At 39.5% G+C, this 21,974-nt stretch overlaps 1 protein-coding gene across 5 annotated transcripts in view; it reads left to right on the top strand.

The window, feature by feature from the left end:
- The window catches only part of dhx29 (DEAH (Asp-Glu-Ala-His) box polypeptide 29), a 92,595-nt gene extending 71,646 nt beyond the window's left edge, over positions 1-20,949 (top strand). For 3 of the 5 annotated variants that reach the window (XM_080185905.1, XM_080185885.1, XM_080185924.1), the window contains 8 exons: positions 2,302-2,526; positions 3,456-3,592; positions 4,732-4,822; positions 5,078-5,401; positions 7,072-7,203; positions 11,646-11,742; positions 15,422-15,483; positions 17,747-20,949. In XM_080185905.1, the coding sequence (XP_080042031.1) occupies positions 2,302-2,526; positions 3,456-3,592; positions 4,732-4,822; positions 5,078-5,401; positions 7,072-7,203; positions 11,646-11,742; positions 15,422-15,477 (1,062 nt within the window). In that variant the 3' untranslated portion in view covers positions 15,478-15,483; positions 17,747-20,949. Of the gene's footprint in view, positions 1-2,301; positions 2,527-3,455; positions 3,593-4,731; positions 4,823-5,077; positions 5,402-7,071; positions 7,204-11,645; positions 11,743-15,421; positions 17,640-17,746 lie in introns of those variants that run through there. The other 2 variants (XM_080185895.1, XM_080185914.1) reach the window with 2 other exon arrangements.
- The last annotated feature ends 1,025 nt before the right edge of the window (positions 20,950-21,974 follow it).

Raw genomic sequence — 21,974 nt, 5'->3', positions numbered from 1 at the left:
CTCAAGTGATATGAATCACAACATCAAATGTCCTGAGTTGATCGAATTGAAACAAGGTTGAAAAGAGGAGCTTATTAACTGTTGGGAGAGTTAGTTAAGCGGTTATATGACATGTGCAACAATAAAGTTTGTGGGAACTTAATTATAATAATGAGCATTCTTTTTTATTTCTCTTTCCACACCCACCGCCTAATGCACTAACTTTGCCCTCTGAGAATTCCCGATTAATTCATAGGATATGGGCATTGCTTACAAAGCTAGTATTTATTGTGCATTCCTATTTCATTGACAAGATGGTGATGAGCTACCTTTGACCACTGTAGTTGTGAGACAAAAGTATTCCAACTGCTGTGTTAGGAAGGATCTTCCAGTGTGTTGAGACAGTACCAATAAGGAGCCTGATAATATATTTCCAAATCTGAATGGAGTGTGACTTGTTTGTGGTGGAGCAGGCTGTTTTGGCTTGGATGGTGTTGAGCGTTTAAGTGTCAATGAGATGTGTGTGTCTCTTGCAAGGCCAATACTTTTTGCCCATTCCTGAGTGTACTTGAGAAGGTGTTGGTGAGTGGCATTCATGAACTAGTGCAGATTATATGATATTGCTACACTCAGTCTTTTTGGAAGGTAATTCCAGGATTTTGACCCAGCGTGAGTGAAAGAAACAGCATTATAGTTCCAAGTCAGGCTGATGTGTTGCTTGGAGGATACTTGCTGATGCAAGTGCTCCCATGTGCCTGATACTATTGTCTTTTTAGATGATAGCAGTTGAAGTTTAGAAAGTGCTGTTGAGGAGCCTTGTCAAGTTGTTCCATTCATCTTGCATATGGCAGGGGTCACATTATTATTTTTTCTTCAAATGCCACCCAGTTACATTAGCTGCCAGTCTGTATTCTCCCTCTTATTTATTTCTTCACCTCCCCTCATGACCTCCTATATTCAGCTTGGTTTTCAACTGTATTTTCTGTCTAAAGCACACTTTTTTTCTTTATCTTAATTTTTGTTATTTGTGGGACTGGAGATTTGTTTGGCCTCTTTCCTTTTCAAGAGAATATATCTTGACTGGCCAATTTATCTGTTCTTTTAAGATAGCCTATTGATCTGCTCCCATTTTTCTGCCAACTGTTAACTGATTTATTCAGCCCAGATTCATTCTTACCCCACTGAAGTTTGCTTTCCTCCCAGTTAATCTTTCTTACTCTGGATTGTCCTTGGTTACTTTCTACAATCAGCCTAAACCTATGATCGTTGTCTCCTAAATTGTTCTCGTATTGATGTAGTTGGCCCGCCTCTTTCCAGGAGCCAAATCTAGAACTGCCTCCTTGCTCATTGAATTAGAAAACTACTGCTGAAGAAAATATTCCTCAACATAACCTGTTCTCTGCCCTTTACACTACTAGCACAGTCTACATTTGGATAAATAGAAGTAGCCCCATGATAAGTAGTCTATAATTTTTGCATTTCTCTGTAATATCCTTGCAAATTTGTTCTTAAGAACGTAAGAACATAGGAGCAGGAGTAGGCCATCTAGCCCCTCAAGCCTGCCCCGCCATTCAATAAGATCATGGCTGATCTGTCGTGTCTCAGTTCCACATTCCCGCCCTCACCCCATAACCCTTAATCCCCTTGCCTATCAAAAACCTATCAACCCGCGTCTTAAAAATATTGAGCGAGGCAGCCTCCACCACTTCAACAGGCAGAGAATTCCAGAGATTCACCACCCTTTGAGTGAAGAAGTTCCTCCTCAACTCCGTTCTAAACCACCCCCCCCCTTTATCTTGAGGCTGTGCCCTCTAGTCCTACTGTCCTTTCTGAGCGGAAAGAGCCTCTCCACCTCTATCCTATCCATCCCATTCAACATCTTAAATGTCTCAATGAGATCTCCCCTCATTGAATTATCTTCTACATTCATCCTACTAATTGAGACTACCCCAAGCAATGTGATGACACTTTTTTGTTCTTTAGCTCTGACCAAATAAATTCTGTCCTTAACCCCTTTCTCCAGAGCTGCAATGTTCTCCTTGATCAATAATTCCACTTCTATCCTCTTCTTCCTCCCTTTTTTTTCCCTGAACATTTTGTACCCAGGAATATTTAACACCCAGTCCTGCCCTCCTTGAGTCATAGGCGCATCATCGTATTTCCACATGACAGTCTGTGCCTGTAACTCAACAATCTCCATTACACTAATTGAAAAATAGGTAAGTTCATATTTGGTCAGCTTGCATTATCCATCTAATTTTCATAAGTAACTTTCTTACAGGTTGGGATCCTACTAAGCCATTTCTTTTGTTTTATTTTTAGAAATGCAATCATGGATCTCCTGAAGATTTTCTTGCCAAAGCTTTGGATCCACCTCAACTCCAGGTCATTAGTAATGCTATGAACCTGCTGAAGAAAATTGGAGCCTGTGAAATTAATGAAGCTAAACTGACTCCATTAGGTCAGCATCTTGCTGCCCTTCCAGTAAATGTGAAAATTGGGAAAATGTTGATTTTTGGTGCCATTTTTGGCTGTTTGGAACCAGTGGTAAGTGGTTTGAAGGAATAAATTAATATTTTAAACACAATTCAAATTAATATATTAAAAATATGAGTCATAAATATTAAGACAACTTTATCTTTATACAATTTATGTTGGATTGGGCTGCCTAGTCAATTTTCTAATTGTGGGAAAGCTGTGTATTGCCTTCATCACAAAGCAAGTGCCTACTTCTGCTTGTGTAATCCTGTCTGCCCCCAACATTACCTCTGCCCATCTATTGCTGAAACCCTCTTCCATGCTCCTGTCACTTTCTGGCATTATTACTCTCGTGTTGTACTGACTGACCTCGGTTTTTTCACCCTCCATAAGGTTCAACTCCCCCTTAACTCTGCAGTTTATTTCTTATGGTGCATCTAGTTTTATTTGCACCTCCTTGTTTGCGTTGATTTATGTTGATTCCTGGGTCACCAAGCTGTCAGATTTAAAATGTCCATCCTTGAGTTTTTGACCTTATTCATCATTATTTCTTTATCTCCTTTTGACCTAAAAACCCTATTTCCTCTCTCCAAACTTGTTTTCTGGGACCTAATATGTAGCCCTACCCTTGCAAATGGTGGTCATATATTCAACCCCCAAGTTTCATATATTTAAAAGCTTCCTACTTTCTTTTCTTAAATCAATGTCTTTGACTGTGTTTTTTGGTCATTCCTCCAAACCTTTTTGTATTGGCATCCATTCTTCTGTGAGCCTCTCAGTGATCTTGCTGTGTTGTACCATGTTAAAGGCACTATGTTGATGTAACTTAGCATAACAGCATTGGAAGTCATTGGCAATGTACTTTCTGATGGACACTGACAGCATGGCATGTTCTTATAATGTGTGCTTATTTGAAAAATTATTCCTTTGTGTGATCTTATTGAAATTATTCAGAACATAAGTCAAATAAAGTTTACAGATTTATACTTTGTTTCCAGGCGATCATAGCTGCAGCTATGACTGAGAAAACTCCCTTTGTTACTCCAATAAATGGAAAAGAAGAAGCTAACCTTGCAAAAGCAGCTCTGGCATTGGCTAATTCAGATCATCTGACTATTTATAATGCATATTTGGGGTATGTTACAGCTACAATAATTCCTGCCTCTGACTAGAAAGACTTCAGGAATGGCTGTGTATTTGTAGCACAGTGGCCTCTGGCACAAGCGTGACCATTCCTGATGTCTTTTTGCTTCAAGGGCAGCAGGTACTTCGAGAAAACCTTGGAGACCATCTGGTAAAAGATTTCTTGCTCAGACTAGTTGGGGATGCCAGACGCAAACATTTGAAATGTTTCAGGCAGGGAGTTGTAGAACTGGTCAAAGCTTTGTGCAGCAAGTTTTTGCACAGCCTGATTTATAATTAACGGTACTCTTAATTGCAGCATCATGGTCTCGAGCTCCATATTAGATAATTATTAAATACTTTATTTAAGATGAAGATAAATTATATTCAATTAACTGAGAAATTTTTTGACAAGATTTGGACACAGCTATTTGGTAGGTATGGTTTGATCCAGAATGAAATGTTGTAGCTGATCTGTTCCTTGGATACAGCACCTGGATTTACCACTTAAAGAACTAGTTCTTATTGCTGACACTGCTGCTACTTTCTCACTGGCATTTACCCCACTTAGTCTATTATCATATTGCTATCCTGGTCTTTATTTTCAGCCACACTTTTAGGGTTGCGCATGCAATAGATGCAACGCCAACTCCTGTCACTGTAACTGCATCTGCACAAGTGCAGTCTGTGCTCCACAAGTTGCAGCACAAATGTTACAGCTAATCTGTCATTGTGCAGTCCATTGCTAATTGAATATTTATTTGTGATACAAATAGGCTTGCATTTACAATGCAATTAACTTACTGTGACAACCTCCCAGTTGCTGCTCTCTGGCACCTGTTTAAGTATATGAGGGAGAATTTAGCATGGCCAGTGCACCTAACCAGCATGTCTTTCGGACTGTGGGAGGAAACCGAGTCACTTGGAGAAAACCCACACAGACACTGGGAGAAAGTGCAGACTCTGCACAGACGGTGACCCAAGCCGGAAATCGAAACTGGGTCCCTGGCATTGTGAGGCAACAGTGCCACAGTGCAGCCCGAGGCGAATAAAGGAGTGCTTTGGATTTTACAGTTTGAAGCATATGCATCAGATACTTTTCATTTAGCTTAGTGCTCTTGTATCTAAATTTACATGTGTTTGCATCTTAAGATGGAAGGATGTACGATGTGATGGATATCGTGCTGAAATGACTTACTGTAAGAAACACTTCCTGAGTCGGACTGCACTTCTAACAATGGAGGTTTGTTTCTTTATATTAAACACTCAAATTTGTGGCTTGCATTCGAGGCTTTCATTGGTTTTTGATATCTTTCTAGGTATTGAAGGTTATACATATTCCTTGTGTTGAAAAAGGGTTAGAAGATGAATGCAGATTTTGAGTTTTTATTTGAATTACATCTGAAAGATTAAGTTCTGAATGAATTTGATTGATGTATTTGTTATGTATAACCACTTGAATGGTGGCTCATGTGTTTTATCAAAAATAAATTTGCAGGATATTAAACAAGAACTCATTAAGTTGATGGAAGCAGCGGGTTTTGTGTCACCAAGAAGCAGAGAAACTAAGCATCAAAGTTGCAGTAAAGCACCATTGGCAGAGTACTCTAAAAGGAGCTTATATAAGGAATTCCCCCTTCTTAAAGCTGTACTAACAGCAGGACTATATGACAATATTGGGAAGATTATTTACACTCCATCAGTGGACATCACTGACAAGGTGATTTGTTCTGTAGAAACCGCACAAGGTAAAGCGCAACTGCACCCTTCGTCTGTCAACCGGAATCTGCAGACCAATGGCTGGCTTTTGTACAAGGAGAAGGTAACTCATTTAATGTTTAAATTTTCATGTTTAAAGCTTTATAATTGAAATGAAGTGCACAACCGGAGTACTTAATTTGATCTTCTACAGATTGCTTTCTATCATTAAGTTTTTATCATTTTTCAAATGTGTGCCTTTTTAGCAATGTTGTAATGATAATGTTATAATTTCTTGCTTATGAGACAAGACACAAGAGCAGCCCTTGTAGATGAATCCCCAACCAGGCTTTTTGCCGTTCAGTAAATCATGCATGATCAAGTTCCATATGCCTTTTATACCTAAATATACCTTTGCCCTATATATCTCAATGTGTTTGGGTAACAAAATCTATCAATCTCAGATTTTAAATCGACAATTGATCTAGCATCAATTGCTGTTTTCGCAGATGTTTTCTAAAATTCTATTCCACGTGTTGTTTGTAGAAATGTTTCCCAATTTCACTCCTGAAAGATGTGGCTCAAATTTTTAGACGTGCTTCCAATCCTAGATTCTGCAACCAACTGAGGTGCTCCCTAACTACCCATCTGTTCTCCTTCATGTCATACTCACATTAACCATATAAATTCCAGTGAATGCAACTCTGGTCTGCATGTCTCATAATTGAGTCAAGGATCATTCTGGTCATTGTGTACTATTGTGGTGAACTACTTCTGACTAACCACAAGAGACCTAGGGACAGATTATAAGAGTTTATTCATCATTCAAGCAAAGTATCCCAGAGAAACCTCTAAACCTCTTTACAGCTCTCAGCTCAAATACAGCAATTACAGGGGAGAGCATTCTAATACAGCGCTCTCTGCCAAGTCACAGATACAGACTGCTTATACAGTTATTCAGTACACAGAACTTTGTTTTAAAATTCTGATCTTGTCTATATAAGTTTATTATTAAATTTTCACCCAAAGGCAGGGTTGTTATCTCCTAGCTACAGATTGTCTATTGTTCTACCAAGTAAACAACCTTGCTGCCAATGTTTTGCTCATCTTAAGTCCTTGAGGGTGTGTAAAGTTCACTGGGATAAGCATTTGACTGACATGGACACTTTATTCTCCAGGGGTGTTAGATCTAATCCCTTTTTACTAAATCTATTCATTTCCCCTGACACTACTGTACTATCACCAAGGTCTGCATTCTGTTCCTCAGATATGATGCCCAAAATTGCTCACAGTCCTCTGGGTGTGATCTAATCACTAAAGTGATTTGTGTAGCTGAAGTGTGACTTTTAGTCCTTTTAGATATGAAGTGTTCCATTAACCTTCCTGATTGTTTTATGCACCCATCCATCTCTCCCCCTGCCAACTCTCATTGGACCTCCACTGTTTCTAGCTTTACACTATTAAGAAAATACCTGTCCTATCTTTTGCGCACAAAGCGAATGACCTCACATTTGCCTTTTTTTGAGAACCATTTGCTATAGTTATGCCTATCAGCTTATCAATATGCGTTTGTAACATTTTGGAAACATAATATTATATAAAATGTGAAATTGATGGAACAACATACAAGTCTAGTGGAGCATATTTACAGCATGAATTTACAAGATAAATGGTACTCAGTATGCTTAAGTTGCCACTTAATATTGGAGAGCTGAGTTTTAGGTTTTAGAAGAGGTATCCTCTTGTTGATGGAACTGTTTAATGGATTAATCAATTTATTTTTGTTCAAATTAGGTGAAATATGGCAAGATATACGTGCGAGAGACGACCCTGACTTCACCTTTTCCAGTCTTGCTGTTCGGTGGTGATATCGAGGTGATGCATCGTGAAAGATTACTTTCAGTTGATGATTGGATACATTTCCAGGTAAGAATACTTTAATGTACTTTGGAGAATTCTGTTGAAAGTTGACCTTTTAATACTCTATTTAGGACATGTATCCTCCATAAACTTGAGCTCTGTTAAAACACTGTTGTCCACATCCTCACTGGATGCTCTCCTTCCCAATGTAAGTTCTTCTCCAGCATTGAGCAGATGTCCCAAAGCCTACCACTGGGCAGGCAACACAATCATCTGGATTCTTGCTTTTCGCTGCAGAAAACAGTGTCAATCCTCACTATACTGGTCCCTACTACGGCTACATTCCGATTTGGTCCCTCTATTTAAATGGCTTCCTTTGTCAAGGCTGGCACGCTCATTCACCTTGCAGGTTGCGAGCACCTCAAACCTGTTTGACACTTGCAGTGCTGAGGTTCCTCCACTACCACCCGGTCCCTTTTACCTGCCTCACTCATGGTCACGTCCTCTTGTCCCTCACTGTTAACCAAAAACAGATGACCTTATAAGTAATAGATGGTGAAATTTGAGTTCAATTAAAATTATTCATTAGGTAAAAGCCTAATGATGACCATAAAACCATTGTCAATTGACATGAAGACCCATCTGGTTCACTAATGTCTTTTAGAGAAGGAGATCTGCCATCATTGCCTAGTCTGGCTATATGTGACTCCAGATCAGTGAGGTTGACTCTCAAATGCCCTCTGAAATGGAGGGCAGTTAAGGATAGACAATAAATGGAGGGTCAGGTAGTGATACCCACATTCTGTAAATGAATAAAACGAAAGCGGTTACTGTCTTCTAGAACAAAGTGCCCAGTTATTTCTCACCTTTGCAGTAATTGCAGTTTGAATTCCAGACCAATAATCCTGATCCAGGATTTCTCTAGCTTTGTACACTTTCTGCAGATTTGTTTATGCTGCATTACCTTGATGTCCAAAAGCTCTGACATGCGTAGCTGCAACATAACACCTTTCCTGTCATTATTAATTGTTACTTAATTTAATTACTTTAACTTATATATCATTTATGTTATGTGGACATCACTGGCTCAGCCAGCATTTATTGCCCATCCGCAATTGGCCTTGAGGTCATGGTTGTAAAACTGCCTTCTTGAACTGCTGCAGTCGGTGTAGAGGGAGGCAGTTCCTGGATTTTGTCCTAACAACAGGGAAAGATCAATGATACATTTCCAAATCAGGATGGTGAGTTGATGGTCAATGGTGCTGAATATTGTGCAATCATCAATGAACATTCCCACTTCTGACCTTTATGATGAAGGGAACACCATTAATGATTCAAAAACTTGAAGATGGTTGGGCCCAGAGCATGACCATGAGGAACTCCTACAGTGATGTGCTGGATCTGAGATGATTAAACTCCAACAACCACCTTCCTTACTGCTGCATATGACTCCAACCAGCTGTTTGGCACACAAGTAGTCATGTATTGTAGCTTCATCTTTGAAACTGCATTTTTAGGTATGCCTGATGTTGCTCCTGACATGCCCTATTGCACTGTTTGAACCAAATTTGATTCCTGGCTTGATAATTGTAATGTGGGGGGTATGTCTGGCCAAGAGATTCACTATGATTCTGCTGCAATCCAGTGCTTCATGGTTGCCCAGTCTTGAGGTGCTAGACCTGTTCAAAGTCTATCCTATTTAGCATAACATGGAGTGTTTCCTCAGTGCAAAAATGGGTCTTCATCTCCACAAGAAATATGCGGTGATCACTCCTACTAACACTGTCATGGACAGATGCATTTGCGGCAGGCAAGTTGGTGAGGATGAGGCCAAGTATGTTTTTCCCCTCTTGTTAGTTCACTCACCACTTGCTGCAGACCCATTCTATTAGCTGTGTCATTTCGGAATTGGTTAACTCATTCTGTGATGGTGCTACTGAATGACTGACTGGTGATGGACGTTGGATCTCCTGTCCCATTACTTTCCAGACTGAACATATGAGTTCAACAACTTCAGAGCATGAACTTTCTCCTCCACCTTCACCCCATTTCCATTTATTTTATTTCCATTTGTTTATTCTTTTCATCTCACTCATCCATTTTTATCACCCCTTTCTCTTGCTTCCAATTTACACCCCTCCCCGCCCCTTTCAGGGCAACTGTCATAATCCCCAGGCAGTCCCCTAACCATTTACCTCTGTTCTGCCATTCACACTTTCTGATCACTTAATGGACACTTTCAGCATCTTTCTCAGCCTTCTTCATCCTCACTTTTATATTCCTCTTGTCCAATTACAGCCCCCTCCTCCAACCCTCCTAGAACCAATCTCTTGTGATTTGGTGATTCACTTTGGTAAGAGTAACAGGAGTACAGAATATAGGGCTAATGGAAGGACTTTTAGTAGTGTTGACGAGCAGAGAGATCTCGGTGTACATGTGCATAGCTCCCTGAAAGTTGGCACCCAGGTTGATAAGGTTGTTAAGAAGGCGTACAGTGTGTTAGCTTTTATTGGTAGAGGGATTGAATTTCGGAGCCGTGAGGTCATGTTACATCTGTACAAAACTCTGGTGTGGCCGCTCTTGGAGTATCGCGTACAGTTCTGGTCGCCGCATTATAAGAAAGATGTGGAGGCATTGGAAAGGGTGCAGAGGAGGTTTACCAGGATGTTGCCTGGTATGGTGGGAAAGTCTTATGAGGAAAGGCTGAGGGACTGGAGGTTATTTTCATTAGAGAGAAGAAGGTTACGAGGTGACCTAATTGAGGCATACAGGATGATCAAAGGGTTAGATAGGGTGGATTGTGAGCCTTTTTCCTCAATGGCAATGGCTAACACGAGGGCACGTAGCTCTAAATTAAGGAGTGGTAGTTATAGGACAGATGTCAGAGGTAGGTTCTTTACTCAGGGTAGGAAGGGTGTGGAATGCCCTGCCTGCAGCAGTTGTGGACTCACCAACTTTAAGGGCGTTCAAATGGTTAGTGGATAGGCATATGGATAACATGGTTTAGGTTAGAGGGTCATTAGATTGGTTCCACTGGTCGGCGCAACATCGAGGGCCAAAGGGCCTGTACTACGCTGTAATGTTCTATGTTGTACGTTCTATTGTAATTTTCTTCACTCTTAGCTGACGAAAGGTCAGCCAGACTCAAAACATTGGCTCTATTCTCCACAGATGCTTCAGACTACTGAGATTTTCCAGCATTTTTTTATTGTTCTGGAAGAATATTGATTCACTAGCTGAGTGGGAAGTGTGTGTTAATCAGTAGGAGGTTTCCTTGCCCAAGTTTGATCTGATAGTCTTTGACTTCATGGGATCTAGAGTTAATATTGAATACTCCCAGGGCAACTCCCTCCTATCTATATGCCACGTCTGTTGGGTCTGTCCTGTCAGTGGGGTAGGACATACTTGGAATGGTAATAGTGGTGCCTGGGACATTAAAGTATGATGTTGTGATTATATCAGGTTGGTGCTTGACTTGTCTGAGACAGCTCTCCCAATTTTGGGACAAGCCCCCAAATGTTAGTAACCTTTGCAGGGTTGACAGGACTGGGTTTGCCTAAGTCAATGCAGACTCATCCTTCCAGTGTGGCTAACTCTTAAATGCCCTCTGAGTGACTTGCTAGGCCATTTCAGAGAGCAATTAATTGCTGTAGCTCTGGAGTCACGTGTAGGCCAGACCAGATAAGGATGGGAGATTTCCTTCCCTGGAGCACCTTAGTGAACTAGGTGGGTTTTTGTGACAATAGACAATGTTTCGTAGTCGTCCTTCAACTTTTTTTTCTTGAATTCAAATTCCACCTGTGCCCTGGTGAGATTCTTACCTGGGTCTCTTGATTACTAATCCAGTGATAATGCAATCATGCCACTATTCCTGTGCAACAAATTGCTGCTTTTGTGATGTCACTATTTGTTTTCCTGTACTGTTTTGAATTGCATGTTCACACATTGCTTTCAGACAATCCTGACTGCTTCTCCACTTGTGTTTTCAAACCCTCAAATATCTGTCCTTTCACATGGTTTTCAATCTCCTTATTGCCTCTCTTACCTTTGACCAAACTGTTCTGTTTGATTTTGATTTTCTGCATACAAATCCATGGGTGATCAACTGGTATTTGTGGGTAGTGGGGAAGTTTATTTTTATTCTTTCTTGGAATGAGGGTATTGATGGCTAGGCTAGCATTTATTGCCCATGCCTAATTGCCTTTGAGCCTTTATTTGAATTGAAATAGTCATGTGTGGTAGGGAATTTCAGAAATATAATCTGCTGCATATGTTTTTATAGTTATCAGTTTCATTGTGCATTGCAATATTGTTATAAACTGAGGGTAGGAAACAGCAATAATATCTGGAATGAGAAGAGTGGTAAGCACAGTGATACATCACATGAAACTAAAAATCTGCTTGACTACTTCTACGTTCCGAGACAATCCAAAGCTTTTGTAGAAGCTGAAAATTCCATTTAGCTATAAATAATATTATTTCATAGTTATGAATTTCTAATTTTGCAGGCTCCTGTAAGAACGGGAATCATCTTTAAGGAGCTGAGATCCTTAATTGAATCTCTTCTGCAGAAGAAACTTGAAGATCCAAAAATGTCAATTGAAGGTGATTTCAGTATATTGTTTTGTTTGAGAAGATATGAATTCTATTTCTGCAGATTATGTATATATTTGTAGGCTGAATGTTGATAATTTTGTTGACATTGTTACTGATGTGAATACCTTCTACTCCTGAACAGATGAGAATTTAAGCACTGATAGTAAACTCCTGAATTCTTCCTTTTCATATTTCTGTTTTTTACCCAGTTTAATTTGCACTGCATAACACATTTCCCCAGATCACCATTATAACAATCTCTTGTGCCTCCCACTTCTCTCTTGAAATCTATTATGTTTCTAGCAACTAGTCAGTAATCTGAAAAGATAACTTTTTTTCTCTACAGATGCCACAGATCTGTTGAGCATTTATAGTATTTTGTTTTCCTTTAAGATTTTCAGCATCTGCAGTATTTTATTTTGAACAGAAGCTTTATGAATGAAAGTATGTGAAACTCAAGAACTGCCAATTATTGCTGGTGACGCATGTTAGGGATTAGCCTTTGTCTCCCTTTCGGAAGCCTTTGTTTTTAACAATTGTGGAGACATGGCTAGCAACACCAGTGTGTTATTCCCCATCTCTAGCTGCCCTTGTCTTGTACCACTGTATCCCATGTGTTGAATGCATCACCATAATGCTCTTTGACAGTAAGTTCTGTGGTGTTCACTCAAAAATGACCTCAGTACCAAAGCGATAAAATGTCCCAAGTTGCTTCACTGTAGCATTATAAAACCAAGTCTTACGCTGAGCTGCAAAGGATATATTTGGTCGGATAACCAAAAGCTTGGTCAAAAAGTTAGATTTTAAGGAGTATCTGAAAGAAAGAAAGTAGGCTGAACAAGCAGAGGGGTATAAGAAAGGTATTACAGAGTTTGAGGCCTAGGCAATTAAAGGTGCAATTGTCAGTGTTAGATCAATGAAACTCGAGGGTGCACATCGGCCAGAAATAGTGTGCAGATCTTTCTCAGGGTTGAGAGACTAGTGGAGATTAGTGATGGGGGGGCAAGGTCATTGAGAGATTCTGATTGGCTGGCTCTCTTGGCAGCAGGACATATGGTGTCCGCTTCTCTGAAGCAGGGAGTGTTGTTAACTAATTGCCTGACCAGATTAAGATTCAGTCGTGGCTTCAAGTGCCAGCAAAGGCAAGTTTGCTCCCAACCTTCTGGCCATTGGGTGGGCCACCGCATGCCTTGGATTGTGCAGGAGAGGATCACTTGCCACGGTCCATGTATGAATCAACTACTTAGGAAGATGAGGAATGAGGCTCTTGGAGAGTGTTTGAGAAGCTGAGGTCTAAATTAAAGCAGAACCTCAAGAATGCTAAGGGGATTAATCTATAATGATTAACCTGAGCCACAGGTCAATTGGTATAGGGCCAAACATATTGGAGTTCAAAAAGTGGTGTAAGATCATTAGAAATAGGAGCAGGGGTAGCACATTTGACCATTTCAGCCTGCCATTCAATAAGATCATTGATTATTTGCCACATTCTTGTCTGCCCCCTATAACCCTTCATTTGCTTGTAGATCAAAATATATCTAACTCGGCCTTGAATATATTGTGACCCAACCTCCTCTGCTTTCTGGGGTAGAGAATTAAGTCCAAAGACTGAAGAAATTCCTCCTCACCTCCATCTTAAATGGAAGAGCCCTTGTTTTTAAACTATGCCCCTGGTTCTAGAATCCTTATCGGGGTAAACCAACAAGAGAGAAGTTACCCATCACATTCAATGGCATCACCATTGCTGAATCCACCACTATTGATATCTTGGCCTGAAACTGAATTGGATTGGCCATATAAATATGGTTATTGTCTGGCACTTCAATGGCACAAATGTCAACCTGAATCTGAATGTTTTGTGTCTGGGCAAGGACTACATTCATATCTGGGGAATTGCAAATGGTACTGAAAATTGTGCACAATCGTTGATGAACATCCTCAATTATCTTAAGATGGATGGAAAATCATTGATGAAAGAGTTGAACTTGGTTGGGTCTAGCATACTACCCTGAGGAACTCCTGCAATGATGCCCCAGAGCTCTAATGATTAACCACCAACAATAACAACCATCTCCCTTTATACTACATATGATTCCAATCAGTGTACAGTTTTCTCCTTGTTCCCATAGACTTCAGTTTTGCTAGGGCTCCTTCGAGTCATAGAACTTTACAGTACAGAAAGAGGCCTTTAGGCCTGTTGTGTCGGAGCACATTAATCACCTATCCTAATCCCATTTTCCAGCATTCTATTCATAGCCTTTTAAACTATAGTGTTTCAAGTGCTCATTTAAATGCTGCTTAATTGCTGAGGGTTCCCATTTTTACCACCCTTTTGGGCATTAAGTTCCAGATTCCCATCACTGCCTGAAGACTCAATCTAGCAGCCATCTCCTTTAGGACTCAGTTAGTAGTGGAGCTACTGAGCGACTCTTGATGATAGGCATATAAGTCTTCCATCTTCCAGAGTTCATTCTGTGCTTTTGTCCCAATTGGTGCTCAACATGGAGGAGTACTGATTTATCAGCTGAAGGGGGTGGTAGGTGGTAACTAGCCGGTAGTTTTTTTGACCATCTAACTTGATGCCACGAGACTTCATAGGATCCCAAGTCTGTGTTGAAGATTTCCCAGGGCAACTTTCCTTTCAAGAAGGACATTAGTGAATGAAATGGGTCTTTATTTCATTTAACAATGGTTTTGTGGTTGTTATTAGATTTTTTTTAGTTCCCTATTTATTATTTAAATTCCATGAGCTGCCATGGTAGGATTTGATCCCACGTCTTCAGAGCATGTTCAGTTACATTATTGTCAAAACCTCCCTAGTTAGTTACATAAATAGTTGGGAGGTACGATACAGAGATTAGGGACAAAGGGAGGATTCTCTCATTTGTGGCATGTGACAAATGGGACCTGAAAAGTTAACTAGACTGTACAACACAGCTATTCGAACAACTCGTGTGTTGGTGTTTATATTCATGCCTCCCACACTCCCATTCTATCTATTCGTCAGATTGTCATATGTTTCTGTTTACCTTTCTCCCTTGTACTTAATGTTCCTTTGGAAAGTATCTATGCTATTTACCTCAACCACTTTGTTATAGGGAGGATTATTTTCTACCAACTCTTAAAGAAATTTCTCATCATATTTCTATTTGATTTATTAGTAATTATCTTGCCATTTAAAGCAGGGCATGTACAAAAGCAACATTACATACACAGACTAATGGCTCCTTCACAGTAGATGAATTTCATAAAAAGCAGTCCAGTGCACTTTTTGTACGGTCTTTAAAAGTTAGCTTTGGATATTGTCTTTGGGAAGTTTACAGAAAGTGCATGCAAGTGCGTGGGGTGATGTGTGATATTAAAGTAAAAGTAGGGCTGCATTTTTATAGTCTCGAGTCCAACCATTCCAAAGCCCTTTAGAACCAATTAAGAACTTTTGAAGTGTTGTCAGTGTTATTACTAAAGTAGTATGGCAGCCAATTTGTGCTCCACAAACTCTGACTGTCAACAATCAAATGAATACATTGTAATCTTTAATATTAACCAAGAGATCAAGGGAACTGTTCCAATATTCAGAAATATGATTCTTAAGTTAATTTTTATTGTCTGTTTAAAACATGTATTTTGTTAAGGCTATGACTTTCTAAAAGAAATACATTTGTTAAGGGATTGCTGTTTTTTATTTCAGATGATGAGATAATACAGATAATAATGGAACTGATCAAGACTGAGCATGCTGACTGAAATGAAGTACGATTCCCTAATGCCTTGCTTTATCTATGTACAGTTGACGCAAAAAATTGACTCCATGGTTTAAACGGTCATTTGAAAATTGGCACGTTTTTAAAATGTTTTAAATCAGTATAAAGCTTGATGCGAATAAATGTTGCTCTGTGCTGCCATTGGTGATTCTGTTGATTTTTAATTAATTACTGATTCCCCAAGTCGATAGGTTTCAATCCCAAAAATTTAGTGTACCTTGTATTTACTTAGGAATAAATGATGTAACATCTCTTTATATTGTTGCCTGGTGCTAAAGTTAAAATTCTTGTGTCAGGTATCGCATAGGCTATTTTATCATCAACCCAGAGTTGGGCTGATGATAAAATAAAAATAAGGTGCTGGATGGACTTAGCAAGGCTGGTAGTATCTGTGGCGAGAGAAACCGAGTTCATGTTTCAAGGCCAAAGTGACTAAAGAAGAGTCATGTTGGACTGAAAATATTGCGTCCTGTTTCTCTGCAGATGCTGCTATACCTGCTCAGTTTATCCATTACTTTCTGTTTTATGTCAGATCTCCAGCATCCATGGTGTTTGCTTTCATTTTAGGTTGACGCTAATCCTGTTCTGCCTCTAGCAACGCTTCATGTGGTGGACACGTTTTTATTCATTGCCACAGAAAAATGTTGGATCATAAATAGTATTCAGATTGAAGAGTTGTGGTTGGATTCTTATTGTAAAATGGTTACAGCACAAGGAGGCTATTTGACCTATTTGTGGGATTTTACGAATGTGCCCCGAAACCATAAAATCCCACTTGAGGTCAGTGGACTTTTCCATGGTCCGCCCCTCACTTGCTCCGATTCCCGTGGTGGGCAGGATGGTAAAATTCCGGCCATTGTGTCTGCACCAATTCCCTGCAAGAGCAACTTGGCTAATCCCACTCTCATGCCTTTTACCATAACTCTGCTTTCTCACCAGGTGCTTATTCAGCTCCCTTTTGAGAGCTCTAATTATACCAGTCCCCAACCCATTCCCAGCTCATGCATTCAGATCCTAACCATTTGCTGCCTAAATTCTTTTGTTAATCACCTTAAATTGGTGTCTTCTGGCTGTTGACCCTGTTGCCAATGGTTAGCGTTTCTCTCTTATCAATTCTGTCCAAGTGTTCCCCATGATTTTGAACATCTCTAACTCTGCTGTCAACTTTTTTTCCTCCATGTGCCAATGGCACATTGGTTAGCACTGCTGCCTCACAGCACCAGTGATCTGATTTTGATGCTTGAGTCACTCTCTGTTCTGAGTCTTCATGTCCTCCCTGTGTCTGCGTAGGTTTCCTTCCACAGTTGAAAGACGTGCTGGTTAGTTGTATTGGCCAATGTACCTGAACAGGCGCTGAAGTGTGACTACTAGGGGATTTTCACAGTAACTTCATTGCAGTGTTAATGTAAGCCTATTTGTGACACAAATGAAGTTAAACTACACCTCAGAAACAATTTCACACAGCCCCGCACGTTTTAAGTATTACTAACCAATTTATATAACAACTGAAGTCTGTCATTATCACTATAGTTTTTGCAATTCTATAATTACCCTGCAAATTGATTGCTCTTATCTATTCCAATATTTTCCTTATAAATGAATTTAGAAACTAACTCAGCTAAAGATAAAATATTTAATTCTGTTACTACACTAGTTTTTCACTTCCTACCATCCTGATGGAATGAGCGCTTAATCCATGTCCAGTGATGATCTTCACAGCACAGAATTGCGGCATCATTTAAAATGCAGTATTAATTACTGTTGAAAGTTAAATAGTCATATTGGTGTTCTCTTGAGAGGTTGCCAAAAGAACTTGTCAAAGTCCTGTAATCTCTAATTTATGCCTTAAAAAAAACATTTTGTGCTCTTTCCAACATTTCACTTAGAACTATTCTGTCACTGATCCTCTCCAGTTTAATGTTTTGAGCAAGGTGAAAAACGATTTTTGATTACGAAACTGAAATTTCTTTGTCTATCAAGGTGTATAAAAACTCCAGGTTCTACTGATGTTTAACAATAAAACCTGGTGTTTAAAAGAGCAGTTAAAAAGGAAATTATCATGTTACACTAACATTGATGTTACCAAATGTTGCAATTCTGAATATATTTTGTAAATTAAATGGGATTAAAACACGGCATTAGATATTACTAGCTTTCCAGTTTTTATTGCACACTCATTGAAATAACATTACAAAGGTACTTGATAAACTAAGGGGACTGAAGACTAATGTATGTCCTGGCATTTATTCTAGGGTTCTGAAGAGAAAAAAAGACGAAGACATTTATAAGATGGTATGATAAATATGGATGGATTGGCAATCTCTGAGGTTCCACAGGACTGGAAGCAAATAAATATAATTTTATTTAAAAAAGACAACAAAACTGGCTTGAGGTCTCTTAGCCTGTGTGACAGCTAAGGTAATATCCAATTTGGAGGAATACTGGAAGAACAAAAAAACAGGCAGCAATTAGAAGGGGATGTGCTGACTTGCAAATAATGTCTTTGTTTTGAGTGTATTCCTGGCAAAGTACCAGTACAGTGTTTCAAATCCAGCTATCCAAAAAATAGCAATGTCCAAAAGACCAACCTTTTTTTAAGCTGTCCTGGATAAATTTGTAATGATTGTTGGATGAGAGAAATAATTTACCAGCTTGTTTGACTAGGTGCTGCATTGGTGCAGTGGCACAGCAATTAATTATTGGCTTTGCACATCTGGCTTTTCCTGGGTTTTGAGTTGTGTGAACGACCTTTGACTTGGCCCAAATTACCTGACCTGAAAACTGGCCAGATCTAAAATCTGGCACTGAGTCCCAAAGTTGCTGGTTTTGAGACACACTACCTGTATGTGGTGGATCTATTAATGATGGTTTAATTAATTTATAAATTCTCAATGAAGTTTTACATGACAGACTTTTGGGCTAAAAGCTAGATGAGTAGAATTAAACATAGGACTACATAAGAAACTGATTTAGAAAAAAATAGAGAATGCGTGCAAGAGGTATCGTATCGCGGTACTTTGAGTACAATGGCACTTAATAGTTGTGTACTACTTGTAAGAGCTGTGATAGAATTGATCTTTTAAGAAACAAATGATCTTGAGATTACTGTCCAATGCTTTTATAGTTTATTTCTTAGTAAGCTTCCTTCCTCTCAACTATCTTTTTAATAATTGAAGTTATATTAGGATTACAATCTTTCCCTTTTCCTATGATAGAACAATGCAGAAAAACTCAGCAACCATAACTAAGCAATAGCCAATTCAAATGTTGGTAAAGTTATTGTAAAAATGTTGCAGAATTTATTCAAAGTTATACCAACTTTTGGATCATTATTTATTTCCTCTGATTCTACCACTAACCATTAGATGTAGCTGCTTAGGAGAACATCATTTGTATTATCACCGTCTTGATTTGCTTATTTTCCAGGCTAGGTCTTTGCTTATGCTTTTCAACTTTTTGCGCAAAACATAGCGAGAAGAGGTAATAAGATGACAATATTATGGACAAAGAGAAAGAGACACCTCAGAATATATATCATTGGAAATAACCTATCCACTTGGCTATTGTATGCTTGAGGTTTATGCAAGAAGCAAAGGTTGCTGAGGATTTTTGCTGTCACATTTTTGTGCAGAAGGATCTGGATATGGCTTATGTGGAAATGTTAATGTTAATTGAATTCAACGTGTTATAAATGTGATCTCTGGTAAGAAATCCAGGGTGAAACAGAAGATGCAAATGAAAAGCAAATAGGCCAGTGCACTTTGTGTTATTTTGCATGTTCAACACTAGTCTGAAACTGAAGATTCTTGAGTCTTTTCTGTGAATCACCCAGGCCAACAATTAGTTTTTTTATTTGTTTACAGGATGTTGGCACTGCTAGCTAAGCCAGCATTCAACCAGTATACTCCATGAAGTGCAGGTACACCCACATTGTTAAGCAGCGTTTTCCAGGATTCTAACCCAGCGACACTGAAGGAACATCAATGTCACTCCAAAGTCAAGATGATATGTGGCTTGGAGAGGAATTTGCAAGTAGTGGTGTTCTCATGCATCTGTTGCACTTGTCCTTATAGGCGGCAGTGGTTGTGCATTTGGATGCTGCTGTTGAAGGATCCTTGATGAGCTGTTGCAGCGTACCTTGTGTAGGTGGTAGGCAATGCTGCACTTTGCATCAGTGGTGCAGAAAGTGAATGTTTCAGGTAGTGGGTGGGCTGCATGTCAAGCAGGCTGTTTTATCCTGGATGGCGTCAAGCTTCTTGTGTTAGAGCTACATTCATCCAGGCAAGTGACTTGTAGGGAGTGGACTGGCTTGAGTTTTTGTGTGTGTGGACCAAGGCTATAATGAGGTCATTGTGGAACCTAAACTGAGCATCAGTGAACAAGCTACTGCTGAATAAGTGCTGCTTCATAACACTGTTATCCCATCCATCACTTTGAAAGCAAGTACACAGATGAGGTGGTAGTTGACCAGGTTGGATTTGCTCTGCCTTTTATTAGCCTGATATCCATGACCAATTTTTCACATTGTTGGGTAGATATCAGTGTTGTATCTGTACTGGAACAGCTTGGCAAGGTGTGTGGCTAATTCTGGAGTGTGTCTTCAGTGTATTTGCTGGGATTTGGTGGCACAGTGGTTAGCACAGCTGCCTCACAGTGCCAGGCAGTTTGTATGTTCTCCCTTTGCATGAATTTTTTTCCAGGTGCTCCTCCCACAATCCAAATGTGTGCAGGTTTAGTGGATTGGTCATGATCCATGCATGGGGTTATGGGAATAGGATGAGGAAGTGGGCCTCGGGTAAGATGCTCTTTCAGAGTTGGCACAGATTCAGTGGGCTGAAAGGCCTCCTCCTGCACTGTAGAGTTTCTGTGGTTTCCGTGTTGACAGGCCCACAGCTTTTGCAGTATCCTGTGCCTTTATTCATCTGATCTTCCCTATGTTTCTGTTTACTGCTTGTAATGGATAAAATGTGTGTTAAGTGTACTTGCCTAATTAACAATGAACTTTTTTTTACTTTTGAGTGGATCAGATATCATTCAAAACCTCAAAGTTCAGTCAAGGTGAAAAGTGTAGGTTAATTTGAAAACAGTAGGTGGCAGAGCAACACTGGAATTCAGTAAGATGTATTAGAATTGTACATTTTTCCATCCCTAATTTGAGAAGTTGTTGGTGACGTCTCTCAACCAGTAGGTGGCACGATAACACAGTGGCTAACACTGCTGCTTCACAATGCCTGGGATCTTGGTTTGATTTCCGGTTTGGGTCACTGCCTGTGTGGAGTTTGTAGTTCTTTCTGTGTCTGCATGGGCTTCCTCCAGGAACTCCGGTTCCACATTCTGAAAGACATGCTAGTTAGGTGCATGTGCCAAACTGTGGTGACGAGGAGAACTTCACTGTAACTTCATTGCAGTGTTAATGTAAGCCTTACTTGTGATTAATAAACTTTTTACTTTATTTGAAAAAACTGAATATTTATTTTTCAACTCTGCATCACTCACCCACTGTACCTTGGTAGTTCTCACAAATAAATGTCCTAGAACTTGAAAGTAATGTGAAAAGTTGCCAACTGACTCAATTTCCTTGTAAAATTTGGAACAAATGGTTAAAATCTAATTATTTTATTATTTCAGAAAAAATATGTGCACCAACTTAGACCTGTATAACTTAGTGGCCAGTTGAATAAAATTTGCGTAGAATGTACCATCACACAAAGTAGTTCATTATTAGAAATATTGCAAAGTGCCATTTAACCAAAAGAAACTTGTTTTTATATTGTACTTTGTTGACCACATGACATACGAAGTGCTTTTTGGTCAGTTAAGTACTTTAGACGTGTAATCACTTTTAATGTAGATGCTGGAATCTGAAACCAAAAGGGAAAATGCTGGAAAATCTCAGCAGACCTGGCAGCATCTGTAAGGAGAGAAAGGAGCTGATGTTTTGACTCCAGATGCCCCTTTGTCAAAATTAAAAGGCATACAAAGTGGGAGATATTTATACTGCATGATGAGGGAATGAAAGATGAATCATTGCTACAGAAACCAGAGGAAAAGACTGCTAATAGCTGTCCCCAGAGAGAATCAAGTGTGTGAATGGCCAAATGGCAGAAAGCTAAAATGGGAGGGTAATCTGTGACAGATGAACTTGTTGGGAAAGGGGAGGGTGTGCATGGATGGGACAGAGGTAAAATTTAGAAAAGGGGAGAAAAAATAAGGGAAGGGGGATAAAGTAGAGGGAAAGAGTTGGGGGGGAGAAAAAGAAGAAAGACAAATAAAAGGTACAGAACAATAAAAAAATTAAATTAAATGAAAACAAAGGGATCAAGTTGGGATCGAGCAAATCATCTGAAGTTGTTGAATTTGATGTTGAGACCAGAAGGCTGTAAAGTGCCTAGCCAGATGATGAGATGCTGTTCCTCCAGTCTACGTTGAACTTCACTGGAACATTGCAGCAGATCAAGGACAGAACTGGGCATGGGAGCA

This window comes from Carcharhinus amblyrhynchos, chromosome 1 (genome assembly GCF_965287045.1).
Source record: "Carcharhinus amblyrhynchos chromosome 1, sCarAmb.v2.hapA, whole genome shotgun sequence".
Taxonomy (NCBI): Eukaryota; Metazoa; Chordata; class Chondrichthyes; order Carcharhiniformes; family Carcharhinidae; genus Carcharhinus; species Carcharhinus amblyrhynchos.
This window is presented reverse-complemented; position numbering and strand designations above follow the sequence as displayed.